At 38.4% G+C, this 13,538-nt stretch overlaps 1 protein-coding gene across 3 annotated transcripts in view; it reads right to left on the bottom strand.

The window, feature by feature from the left end:
* The window catches only part of RNF38 (ring finger protein 38), a 110,335-nt gene that overhangs the window by 14,632 nt on the left and 82,165 nt on the right, over window positions 1–13,538 (bottom strand). For all 3 annotated transcript variants that reach the window (XM_066181526.1, XM_066181528.1, XM_066181527.1), the window contains 4 exons: window positions 10,588–10,801; window positions 7,610–7,777; window positions 3,467–3,637; window positions 1,679–1,840 (listed from right to left, as the gene is read on the bottom strand). In XM_066181526.1, coding sequence (XP_066037623.1) covers window positions 1,679–1,840; window positions 3,467–3,637; window positions 7,610–7,777; window positions 10,588–10,801 — 715 coding nt within the window. The remainder of the gene's footprint in view (window positions 1–1,678; window positions 1,841–3,466; window positions 3,638–7,609; window positions 7,778–10,587; window positions 10,802–13,538) is intronic.

Genomic DNA, 13,538 nt, shown 5'->3' with positions numbered 1-13,538 from the left:
AAAGGACACTGTAAGCCTTTACTAACACTTTTTTCTTCTTACATGTTTGAAATCTGAAAGCCAAGAGCCCAACATCCCCAATGACAAACCTAAAATCCCCTAATTTTACAATGGAAACAAAATAATTAGATAGCCCTGGTCATACATGAAATTAACATATGAATATAAGCACAGTGCAAAAGAACCAGGTTCCTTTTGGCTGAAGTCTCAAACTAAACATATCAAATATTAATTATACTACTTTGTGAATTCTGCAATCCAAAAACATAATTGGAAACTGCTGTGTTCACTGAATGAAAAAGAATCAGAAATGCAGCTATTCCATTCTAATGTTAATGCAAATAAAGCTTTATAAAGATTTTATATTACTTTATAAAAGGCCACATGGGTTACTTGTAATACGTCTCTATTCTACTCCTTAGCAATAGACAACAGAGCTGAAGCATCAGAGCGGACAAATACTACAATCTGCAGAAAATGGTATTATGTTCCCTAACTACTCCAACAACCAAACTTAAAAATTAAGGAAGTCTGACTCCAAGCAAAACCTGTATGATTGGACTAATTTATCTAACAAGCATACTGAATAAAATACAAGCAGTTTATGGAACATTTCAAGCGTCCTGGACTCCAGTGTCTCATAGTGCCTGAAAACTTCATTGAAAATCGGTACACCTTTAGATTAGGAATAAGTTGATCACATTTTGAAATGGTGGACATCTACTTGAACCTTTATAAAAACTGCAGCAAGTATTTGACTAAGTTCTATGATTTCAAGGAGAATAATTAAAGACAAGATAGCTGCATGTTCCACAGCTGCAGGGCCTAAAATTAACTCTTATTTAAAATTTAAATAACAATAAGCCCCTAAGACTACTGACAACTTCCTGCACATGTTAAACAATAAAAAATTTCAGCACCTATACTTCGGATCTAGGTATTTCTCCCAGCATCACACAGGCTAGAGAGGTGTTTTTTTTTAAAGTGACCCACACGAAACAGCTACAACAGCAACAAAACCCTGACCCATTTCAAGACTAGTATAACTGCAGATTGAAGTACAAGACAAAGATCCCAGAAGTGGCACCACTGGACACACGACAGAAACACACAATTCAACAAAATTCAACACAGACTTTATTCGGCACCACTTAAAATTTTATTTTGTGCTGCTGCAGTTAAACTGCCTGTCGATCCCCTGAAAGATTACTTAAATCAAGCTTTATAACATGGCTATCTTTAAAACATATGGTGTGGTCTAAATTAAGGAAGCATTCTACCACTGCTTAAAGAGAAGACCTGTTTTTAAAGCACTCTGGCTTTCCTAGGCTGTGGAAATTCAACATATGATGAAGAATTAACTAAAAGTAACAACAGTTTTTTTAAACTGTACTAATTCCTACAATAGAAGCCCTGGATTATGTGACAACATGGAAAGTTTTCTATGTAAATGCTGCTGCACTCTGCAGGTAATGTTACTGGAAATAATTTGCTGGTGTCATTAAATTATCCTTAACTTGATTAACATAAGCTTAAAGAAAATACCACAGTGTGCAGCTGTTTCAATAATGGAATATGATTGTAAAAATGTGACTTTTCAACAACATGTACTACAGAATAAGGATCAAGAATGTTAATGCAGTATGAAAGAGAATGTAGCATAGAAAACTATACTTACTACCCCAAATGACACCTCCTGGTGTAATGGATCATGAGCTAAGAATTGAAGAGGAGCTGAGGGAGGCAACGTTGGTGGATGAGCTGAGGGAGGGTATGTAAAACCTCCTACAGGAAGATGTTCTCCAAGCAATTCTACGTCATTTTCTATCCTTTGAAGTGGCTACAAAAAAAACCAGAGATAGCCTTTGTTGCAATAATAGAGGTGAATTTTTTTCCCCAATAAAGAACTGCAGTCCCAGCTGTATATACTGTGCTGCCATGATAATTTTTATAGTAACTCTGTGAACAATTCCTAGGTCATTAACACTATCCAAAAAAGCAAAAACAACACTGCACATTTGATATGAATTCACCTTTTCCAGCTAGCCATGCTTATAGACCAGGAATTTATGCAATCTAGGAAATACAGGAGTGTCTAATTTCCTGTATCTTGCATTTTTCAGGATAAATATTTGCTCTCCTTCTTGCCGGGCTGCTCTCACTGTCTGATATGTGAGAGAAAAAAAAAATAAATGACCACAGACAAGAACTGAAATTGTGCCAGAAAAACTAAAAGGTGGAGGGGAATCATGGTGGTTCCAGTAGATGAAACTGATAATGATATCCAAAAAGCAAGCAGATGCTTTCCAAGGAGGGTCACGCAAGCAGTCCTAACAAGCAGTCCTGAGGTTTCAGAAGCATGAGAATCCAGGTTAGTTTTGTTGCTAGTCAAATCTATTGCATCAGTCAGGTCCAAAAATGCCCAAGAAACAACCAGGAATTCTCACTGTTTCCTAAATACACCTTTCTGTTACTGACACTGAATTCCACCATTTCAAGAAATTCAGCTAACAAAGCCACCTCGTGGAACCAAAGGAATATTCTGTTTTCCTGTTATACAGAACGAACAAGATATTCTTAAGCCACTATGATGCAAGCTTTTTGGCAGAGGTGAAAGCTGACAGGCAAGTCTAGTTATAAACCTAAGTAAGCAACTCAAGCTAAAACTGGAGTCGATACATTTTCTAAAGCTAAGTCTTGTAAAGACGTCTACCACTTTGTTAGGATGATGGAAACTGTTCTCCTGTCATTTACTGTAATGAAGTGATTACAATCATATCCACACCAAAGACATGGCAAAAAGGAGTCTCAGCAGTGTTTGCAACAATAAAGCTATATCCTATTTTTGTGTTACTGAAATACCTGCATCTTGTACTCAGTGAGGCAAACAAATGGACAAGGACTGAGATAACCACACAGAAAGAGTGGTAGGCCAGAACCGTAAACCTGATTTCCCCCTAAATCCAAAACAGGGTCACATTTTCCCATGTTTGCATAGTCTGTTTCACTAAGACAAATCTGCTTAAGTGACAACATCAGTAACTTTCATAAGTATAAAGAAAATGTCCTAGGAAAAGGACCGGTCACTTAAAAATTAACCAAGAAGTAATACAAAAGAAACATAAAATTAAAGCAACTCTCTGCTATTTTTCTCTGCTAAGCTTTTCTCTGAGATGCCTACTATGCTTACACAACCTCCTCTGGATTCTATTCTGCTTCCTGGGAAAGAAATACCCAATGGTGAAGGAAATACCCATCCTTCTGAGGAAAGTAAAACTATAGAGAAACAGCACAGACAATGACAAAATCTGAAGGGAAACACTGGATTCCAGAAGTATTTTTTTCATCTTCACATACAGTGGTTGCAATTTGAAAGAATATCATTGTTTCCTCAATCAGGTATCAGTACTATGTGCCCATCCAGCCCAACAGTTCTACCGAGAGTGAGGTAGGAAGCATTACTTACCGATCGTGACTGCTGTGCTTGGAAAGGAACAAATTGTCCTGGAGGAGGTAAGTGAGGAGGGTGGTGTGTAGAGATATGAGGAGGATGCAAAAGGAATGGGTCACTAGAAATGAGGGGTGGAAATGCTGCATATGGTACAGGTAGGTGCTGGACTGAGCACGCCTGAAGCATCTGAAATAAAATGAAAACAACACATTTTTGTAGCACACACATTCCCAACACAATGTTCCATATTCTATGTATTTATTACGGAAAGGTGTAATTGTAACTGAACAGTTCTTCAGCCTTGTTGAAAAAGCCTCCAAAATACACATAAATATCAACAACTCATTCAAATACCCAAGGAACAGTGATTACTACAGAACAGGCTCTAGGAAGCAGAATCCAATAGGTGTTCATGAGGCCACCAGGAGTCTGAATTTTCAATACTCCAGGATTAGAAAGGCTTCTAAGTGACGAGCAGATACAGTTATCTCAGTTAATTTTATTTTTACTACATTTTATCATCAAAACAACATGCCAAAGCAATGGTTTTGCAACCACTTTAAGCTTTAGATGCAGGTGAGAGACTCAGCTGCCAGACTGTGCCTAAAGACCTCTGCTGTCTCATATACTACGTATAATTCACAGTCTGCTCCATTTTGGACTTTCGGGTGAGTCCTATGCTCTAAAAGCAACTCCCTAGTGACAAATACTACAAGGAATACCTCTTTTTCTCTCCTCCTTTAAATTCCTAACACAAAAGCAACTTTGGGCACTAATGTTTGATCAATAAAATGATGAAGGCACTTCAGGGGAAAGGAATGTGCTTAGTGGCATTCCACCTTTATATATGGAGGAGCAAGGAACCTACATTCTCTTTTTTGTTGTGCTTTGATCCATTATGAGAATGTCAGGCATTTCTTTTACACTTTTAACAATTTAAAGAGCATTTAATTAAGATATTCATAATCAAATCTTGAAAAGGAAGATTACCCAGTTTTGATTCTTTTTTTTTTTTTCTTATTGGTAATGTCACACAGCATACATTTACATACTGACTATAATAGCATAAAATGGTAAAAGGAATTAATTTAAAATTAGATTTCAGTAGGGGAGGTCAAACTATCCTCTCAATCTGCTGTGATCATGACCAAATACAAACCTTCAAATGCACCAAAACACTATTAGACTAATTTGATCCAACTACTATTTTTTATTTAAATGCTGACTATTCCCTCGGTTACTATATAATTTTTCTATAAACAAATACCATTAAAAATGTTTCTATGGTTATAATACATTTTTATTGTATTTTACTAAATTGAAAACTGTCCTCTGAAATAGCCGAAGATAAATTTGCAGATAGAACATCTCACAGGCTTCTTAAAAACATTAGATTCTTTGGGAGACATTGAAATAGGGTTCTACGCTGTAAAGATTACCATAGCTCCTGTATATGTTTGGAAATGTTTGATTTGTGCTATGCCCATGTTACTTTTTAAAGTTAGAACAAATCAGGTCCCACTAACTTCCAAGCAGAAATAAATAAAAATTACCTATTTATTCATTCAAGCTTTTTTAAAAGCTCTTCAGTTTGGACATACCATAGAATGACCTGGATTGGAGGGCACCTTTAAGATCATTTTGTTCCAAACCCCATGGGCAGGGACACCTTTCACTAGATCAAGTTGCTCAGAGCTTCGTCCAACCTGGCCTTGAACACTTTCAGGGATATGACATCCGTATGTTTTGTAGGCAGCCTGTTCCAGTGCCTCACCACCCTCAAAGTAAAGAATTTTTTTTCCTAATATCTAATTTAAACCTACACTTTTTCAGTTTAAAGCCATTTCCCATCTTGTTCTGTCACTACATGCCATTATAAAAAGTCTCTGTCTACCATTCTTGTAGGCTCCCTTCAAGTACTGGAATTAGGGTACCCCAAAGCCTTCTCTCTTCCAGGCTGAACATTCCCAGTTCTCTCAGCTTTTCCTCATAGGAGAGGTGCTCCATCCCTCTTATTATTTTGGTGTCTCTCCTCTGGACTCACTCCAGCAGTTCCGTATCCTTCCTGTGCTGGGGCCCCAGAGCTGGATGCAGGGCTCCAGTTGAGGCCTCACCAGAGCAGAGCAGAGGGGCAGAATCCCCTCCCTCCCCTGCTGCCCACACTGCTTTGGATGCAGCCCCAGGACATGTTTGGCTTTCTGGGCTGAGAGTGCTCATGGCTGGGTCATGTCCAGCCTCTCACCCACCAGCACCCCCAAGTCCTTCTTACAGGGCTGCTCTCCATCTGGGCAGCCCCAGCCTGTGCTGGTATGACCCAGACGCAGCACTTTGTGTTTGGTCTTGTTAAACCACATGGGATTTCATGTGGGTTCATGACTCAAGCTTGTTCATGCTCCTTTGGATGCCATTTTGTCCTTCGAAGAACTTTTTAAAGTGAGGAAGGTATTTAATAAATGGCATTTGCTTACTTCACATGCAGTGAGATAGACAAATACTGTGAAAATAACAAAAGGAAACTGGGAAGTTCACAGGTGAAGCTGGTGAGCAAGGTGAAATGTTGGAGGGCATGGGCTACCTTGAGATGGATTTTTATAGGCTGGAGAAATTGGCTGACAGGAACTATGTAAAGTTCAAAGGCAAATGTGAAGTCTGGCACTGGATAAGAGTAACTCCATGGATGAGGACACTCTGAGACTAACAGGTTGCAGTCAGATTTGCAGGAAAAAAAGTGGGGTTGTGGTGGATGTGTACACAATACCCATAGAGTACTCAGTCAAAAAGGCCTCTGACATGCCAGGCTGCATGGCTAAGAAAGCAACTGGGGAAACCAGTGAAGTGATTCTGCCCCTCCATTAAGACACTGTGACATTAATCTCAAGTCTTGGTCCCAGTTTTGGGTGTCCCAGTTCAAAACAGAGACAATGACAACATGATGACCAGGTCTTGGTGAAAAGTCACGATGACCAGTGACTTGAAGAAAACTGCATAAAAGAAGTGGCAGAACTAGACTTGTTCTTTAAAAAGAGAAAACTAAGCAAAAACCTTACCCCTGTGTCTAACTACTTCCTGAGATTGGACAGGAGGAATCCAAGTCCTCCTCAAGAAGCAAAATGAAAGAGCAGAAGGACCAATGGGACTAAGATACAACAAAGAAAACTCAAGCAGACATATGGAGGAAATTCTTCATTACAAGGACAGTCAAACACTGGAGCAGAAGCTTAGAGGCGCTGTGAAATCTCCATACTTGGAAGTTGGTACTGCAGCAGGAGACCACCAGACAACTTCCAGAAACTCCTCTTAACTTAAAACTATTCCTCAATTTTATGCTTTAACAGAAGAAAGCATAAAGTCTGCCTGCTGATGCTATAGAAACTTAACTGTTTCTATTCACTTGCACTGGATCTATTCTCTCAACACACTTGATTAATTGTTGTACATTCAAAACAAAAACCACAGCTTTACTTCCATATGTATTAAAAGGCCAACTGCATTGTTGAATTACAAAACATGTTATGAATTGCACAGATAACATACCTATTCAAAGCATAGGGTAAGATTATTAATATCCATTGCACGGATTTCTGTAAGCCCAAATGGAGTTTCAGATTTTTCTGTTGTTTCTTAGGACGTTGCCTTTTTCCTTGCTGAATTTACTATGTAGGTATTGTTCCAGTCTCTGGGTACTTATTCTGAGATTGCTTTGTTTCACTAACACCACCACTAAACAGAAGAAACGGGGTGTCTCTCATGCTGCCTCAGGAATACACACCAGCTTATGTAACAGATTTTCAGCAATTTGACAGGTAAGGGGAACCGATTCTTACAAATGCTCCAGACTAGCCATGCCGCAGACCTTATTGCCTCTCATGGGCATAAACGGTACCCGGGCACGATCAACACAAATTATCCTTACTCTTCAATGAGCAGCCTGAAGAAATAGATGGGTCATATCAAGGGCTTTGTTTCAGGGCCACACAAGCTTATTCATGTCACAGAATGCACCTCAGGAAAAGCACAATTACACACTGCTGGCAGACAACAAGATTATACCAACATCAAAAGTGTTCACTAGATGCTGTATATAGTATTGTGTATGACACTATAGATTTATACTAGAAAAATAGATTGAAGCTGGTGTAGTTAGAGAGACCCACTTACTGGGGGAGGCACACTGCAAACTGGAAGGTGCTGGCCACTGAAAACCACTGAGCACCCTGGAACCTGCTGTGTGCCGCAGGCTGGAATGTGCTGGCCTGTGCAAAGTGGTATCCCATGCGGAGCCACAGTTGTCACTGTGTATGAAACAGGAACTGTGCCCTGATGGATCTGCAGCAAAATGGAAAGAAAATATATTTAATAACTTACTGCAAAGTCTTAACACTGTTGTGTTGTACAACACAGTAAGGTAACGAGTTTTTATTTACAGATCAGAAAAATAATATATTCACAAAGAAAATGTAAAAGGAGGCATATGGTTGTCATTTCTGTTCATTAAAACATTTTTATCAATGGAATGTTATTTATTGATCAGAATTTCTGGGCCAGAGGGGTCTCTCAGTTTAACATGTTAGAACTTCAGTGGCATCTTGCTCACTCAGAAGCATGTCAGACTACTAAGCCTGCCTACCCTTCCTTCTTTCCCTCAGGTTAATTCTTATGAAATTAGAAGGCAGTAACTCCCACATAAAAGCTAATCTATAAGCAGCTCAGGAATTTTTTCAGTTCTGAAGGGACTGATTCAACCTTAACTCAAGAGACTTGTATCTGTAAGCAACAAAACAATTTTCCAGATTTTCTTTCTTCCAAAGAGACCGTTCTCCTGATTCCCTGTCAAGCCAGCATTTAAGCTAAATTCCTAATTTAGGTAACAGAACAGCTAACTAGAAAGCTGAAAAGAAAAAGTTAACATGACTAAGAGGCAGCAGACCCTAACTATCCAGATTCTTATTAGGAACCCATGCAACCCAATTTTCTAACTAGTGGCAATCCCTAAAATTTAATCATCAAACCAAGATCCAAAGGTATTCTGGACCTAGAAACCACACGGAATGTTGGTTTGGTTTTTTTTAAATTTTGTTGTTGGTTTTGTTTTGTTAGATTTTTTAACAATGAGCAATCTTTTAACATTTCCATGCTCTAATAAAACTGAAAAAGCTTAAGAGTCAGGCAGCACAGATTAATTGAAAGTAATTATTTCAAGGCTCTCTCTTCCTTCATGATCAGCCAAAATAGAACCTTCTTATTTAAAATGGAACAATAACAGCTCCTCAGCAATGTGACAATGAGTAAAGAAAGCTAAACTACCAAACTGGTAGTGCACAGCCAGATAAAGAGACCAAAATAGAACACAGATCACTGAACACAGGTTAAAATTCCAACCTATGTATCAATAATGACAGAAACCAGTCTCAGGAAAGACACTGAACTTGAACCAGTTCTTGCTCTGCTACAAAAGCCGGGCATAAGCGCAATGCTGTATGTAATAAAAAAATGACTTCTCAACATGTTCGTGCCCCTGAATTGGAAAGCAGCACCATGGAAGACCTCAGTTATTCTGGAAATACTGACATCTCATCACAGGCAGTGTTTGGCAGTGGGATTGGAAACTCTTCAGCCAGACTTGTCATGAGCTTACAACATAAAGCAAGAGCATTATCTGATCTCCAGCAGAATAACTGTTAAAAATTTAAGTTTGTGAGACTGCTAGAAGGGCATTGGCTTCCATCCTTTCACTTGGTCCCAAATGTAAATACTTCCCTGCTGAGAACTGCTCTGCACACACAGTATGACACACCAATGCTATGCAACTGCACTGAATGCAAACCAGCTTTTAAGCACAGATGTTACAGCTGCATTCTGTGCACACGCAGCTTTCGATGTGGACATCTACGTAGCCAGGTCTATTCATGGCTGTGTAGCGAGTAGTGTACTTGTGCTGTGGCCAGTTAATCTAGTAGACAACAACAAAGGTTACCTCAACAGGATCACAGAATCATTTAGGCTGGAAAAGACCCCTAAATTCATCAAGTCCAACCATTAAACCAGCACTGCCCCTTCTAAATGATGTCTGTAATTGCCACACCTATGCGTCTTTTAAACACCTCCAGGCATGGCAACTCCACCACTTCCCAGGGCAGCCAGTTCCAACACATGACAATTCTTTCAGTATTTTTTCCTAATATCCAACCTAAACTACCCTTGTGCAATTTGGTGCAATTTCCTCTAGTCTTGTCACTTGTTACTTGGAAAACCAATGCCCACCAGCTAACAACCTCTTTTCCAGCAGTTTTAGAGATTGGCAAGGTCCTCCCAGAGCCTCCTTTGCTCCAGGCTAAACACACCCAGCTCCCTCAGCTGTTCCTCATGTGCTTTATGCTACAGCCCCTTCACCAGTTCCATTGCCCTTCAAAGGACATGCTCCATCCATGCAATGTCCTTCTTTTACAGGTTCTCTGTTACAGAATCCTATATGAAGTGCTGTCAGAGAGGAATTAATTATTTTCTGAACCAACTACATATACATTTTCTCATATAACTTAAGGAAGAGGTGATTAGTCTTGGATATATAGTTATGTAACAAATAAATAATATAGTTATGCAACAAATTTATCATGAGTTCTGCTGCTATGTAGGCAACCAACTATAGGCATTGTCATTCCACCTCTAAATAATACATTTTAACTATTTAATGACTCCTAAGCTAAGGTGAGGTTTTTAATTTGAAATAGAATACATAATTAATAAGTATCATATCACATCTTTATCACAAGAAATTAATTACAAAAGCAAAATAACTGCATTTCAAAGGTTTGAGACAGAGACATAGAGAAATATGCCAATTCATGCATTGACAAATTGTTAAATACAAATTGTTAAGAATCAATCTTCTTTATTAAAAGTGTTAACTTTTTGGGGTTTTTTTCACTGCCTATTGCAATGCTTCATACATGTAATATTCAACAAAAACCACCACTCTGTAAGAAGTCAGATATAATTTAGTGCTCTGTGACTTTCACTGTCAGCTATGAGATGAGGTGAACTATTTGGTGAGGAGAGGGATCTTGAAGATGGTGGGAAAAAGCCCCCAAACCAAAACCCACTTGAACAGCCTTCTCTTTGTGCTGTAAAAAGTTTACCTGATCATGAATGTCAACCATCACTGCGTTCTGCTGTGGTGGGTGAGCAGCTGGGTGCAACATACGAGGAGATACATTCGGTGGGCGGAAGGCTCGAGGCTCTTCTATTGCTTGCTGCTGTCCATAGGAGAGATGGTGATAGTTTTCATCCTGGCTAATAGAATTATGTCTAGACAAGCGATCTCTCCTTGTTCTCTGACGTCGAACAGGAGGACTGGAAATGCATTAAAAAAGTCAGAGGTTATATAAAGGACATAAATCCTTCTTAATAACTAAAACCTCAAGATAATCAAATATCAAGGAATTTTTTTTAACTGGAAAATTTTACCAGAATGAGTTTATTAGCTTGGAATAAAACTTTTTACTGGCAGAACTGCTAGAATCCTTATAAATTACACTTTTTTCAGTATGGAAATGCTTAACAGAGCATAGCTTAATGCTGTTAGGGAAACCAAGAGAAGAACTCCTATGTAAATACTACCTTGTTAAAAAAATGACACTTGGATTGCCACAGAAGTGCTCAAAAGTCAAGATAGCAACCTTCATGACATTCCCATGCCTTTATTCTATCTAGGAAAAAATCCTTCATTAAATGATCACAGATTTCCCCAGGGTCTTTGTTTCAACCATGCCACAGAATGATTACTTGCTTAGTGACAGCAAACAAAGCAGCAGACTTCTCTGAAGAAACAAATTAATTTTTCAGCTCTCACATTCTCCCTACATAGCTGAGTGCATTCTAAAATTCTCTCCAGAAGATCCCAGGAAATTATGATTGTGTTATTGTTTCTTTTTCAGAGTGGAGAACTTCTGTAGATAAATTTAGACCAGAGTATACACCTCTTTTGAGCAACTGATCTACAGGCGTAGGATTTGATGGTGTATGCTTATATACTTGCGTGTATGTTCTGAGCAGAGCTGCAACTACCTTGAGCCAAAACTTCTAGAAATCAGAGACCACTGGCTCAGGTTCAGCACTCAGAAAATGATGCACACAGATGTGATAAACTTACTATGAGAAGTCTTGAACAAGACACTTCTCATTTATTTGGAAGAGGAAAGCACTGAAAGCATAAAATGATCTTGCAGTACTTTCAGCACATGCCTTCTAATCTCCAAAAGACACACAGGTTACAGATCCCAGAAGCAACACCAAATTAAAGCTACATGAGGTGAAATGTTTTCCCATTTATGAAACAGGACAAAGGACCCAAACTGCAGAGAAGAGACAAAAAGGATCTGTGATCATTATTAGAACATGTCCTCTCCAACACTGCATGGAACACAACTTCTGCTATTACCAAATAAAAATCAAATAAACCTGCAATTTGTTGGCAAATCCCAGATACTTCTCAGGTTGAGTCCAACTTTCCTGCTGCATGAAACACATACTTGGGGGGAGTGAGACCACATTACCAGCTACCCAGATGCTACTGTGAGCATACGATACAACGTCTCAAGCCAGTATTTTTCTACTCCACAAAGACTTTATGACATTATTGCCTCTCTTTGAACTGAAACAAATGGTAATTCTCAACAGATCAGACAGAAGGTGTAAGGCCAGGCTGTAACACAGCAAAAAAAAAAAACCCAACCAACCAAACAAGCTTAAAAATGTATAGCCACCATTATTTTTATAAACTATCATGTCAGAATATACAAGCTGTGTTTTCTTCTAACCACTGAGAACCTAAATTTAAGTTCTTACTAAAGTATTTTGTCTTCAATCCAGTTCTCTTTCCTGAAGTTTCTGCTACACTCTGTATTGCTTTATTACTAATATGATACAACTGCTACATTCTCCTTAGGTAAAACTGGCATATATAATTTCTAATCATAGACCTAGTAATGCAGAAGACATTCTACTGTTTGGAAATCTGTCTCAGATTGTTTTAAATTTGCTATTTCCTGCTATGAAACAAAAATGGTCTGAACATTTTAACATAAAAATGCCTGTGTGAGGATTTTTCATTGGAAAAGCTCAAAAAATAGAGAAAAGGTACAAAAGACAGCACCAGTGCTTCAGAAGAACAGAAATTCTCTTAACTGCCACCAGCACTTAGACAAAGTGGCTTCTTAGACAAGGTAGTTCTCATAAAACTAGTCTTGCCTCTATCTTGGTTAAAAGGCCTGGTTTTACTTTTCTATGAACCCAGAATTACAAAAAAGCCAACAAAGGCTAGCAAAACTTCCGGAGTGTCTTTTTAAATGAATGAAGAAGTATCATTCTCTGGTAAAAAGCAAAGCCGGGTTTTTTCCTGTGTAGAATTATAAACATACTATCCTTTCAGTCAGCAAAATTCAGAGCATCTGGATACACAGCTTTATCAGCTTCTGAATTATTGGAAATTACTTCAGAATAATTGTCAAGACATAGTTCTACACTATTATCAAACTTCAGTAATGAACTTGTGCTTAAAGTCTTTAAAAACAGCCACAAAAAATCCTCTGTTACTACATGCACAATATAAGTACGGTAAATGCCAGGTTAAAACAAAGAGACAGGATGAAAGTGGTGAAAAAATTGCATGAATTCCTACCCTGAGGTAAGAACAGCGACCAAAGGGTATCCATAACTGCAGAGTTAGTATGTGCAGATCTTAGTATTTCTAACAAGGGTGATTTCTTTGCAGTAAGACATTCTTGAATCCCTTTAGTTCAGAATTACATTCAAGACAAGGAGGAAAGGAAGCACAGATGAAAGGTAAGGCACAGCAATGGTACAGATCCCCCCCATTTCACAATGACTGATAAAGATAAATTGGAATGGCCTTCTTCGTTTCACACAGGCATGCATCATGCTTTTACATTCATAACTTATCTGTATTATATATAAGTATCTAGACAAAAACAATCTTTCTGCAAATTCACACCAGAAGGCTATCTTTACTAATGCAATATTTATTTTCTTAGAGTGAATCAGAATTAAAAAAACCCTAACAAATTAGGGC

The sequence above is a fragment of the Chamaea fasciata genome, unplaced genomic scaffold, assembly GCF_029207755.1.
Source record: "Chamaea fasciata isolate MVZ Bird 193981 ecotype frontalis unplaced genomic scaffold, bChaFas1.0.hap1 SCAF_4, whole genome shotgun sequence".
Classification (NCBI taxonomy): Eukaryota; Metazoa; Chordata; class Aves; order Passeriformes; family Sylviidae; genus Chamaea; species Chamaea fasciata.
Note: the sequence above shows the minus strand (reverse complement) of the source record. Positions and strands in the feature narration are given on the sequence as shown.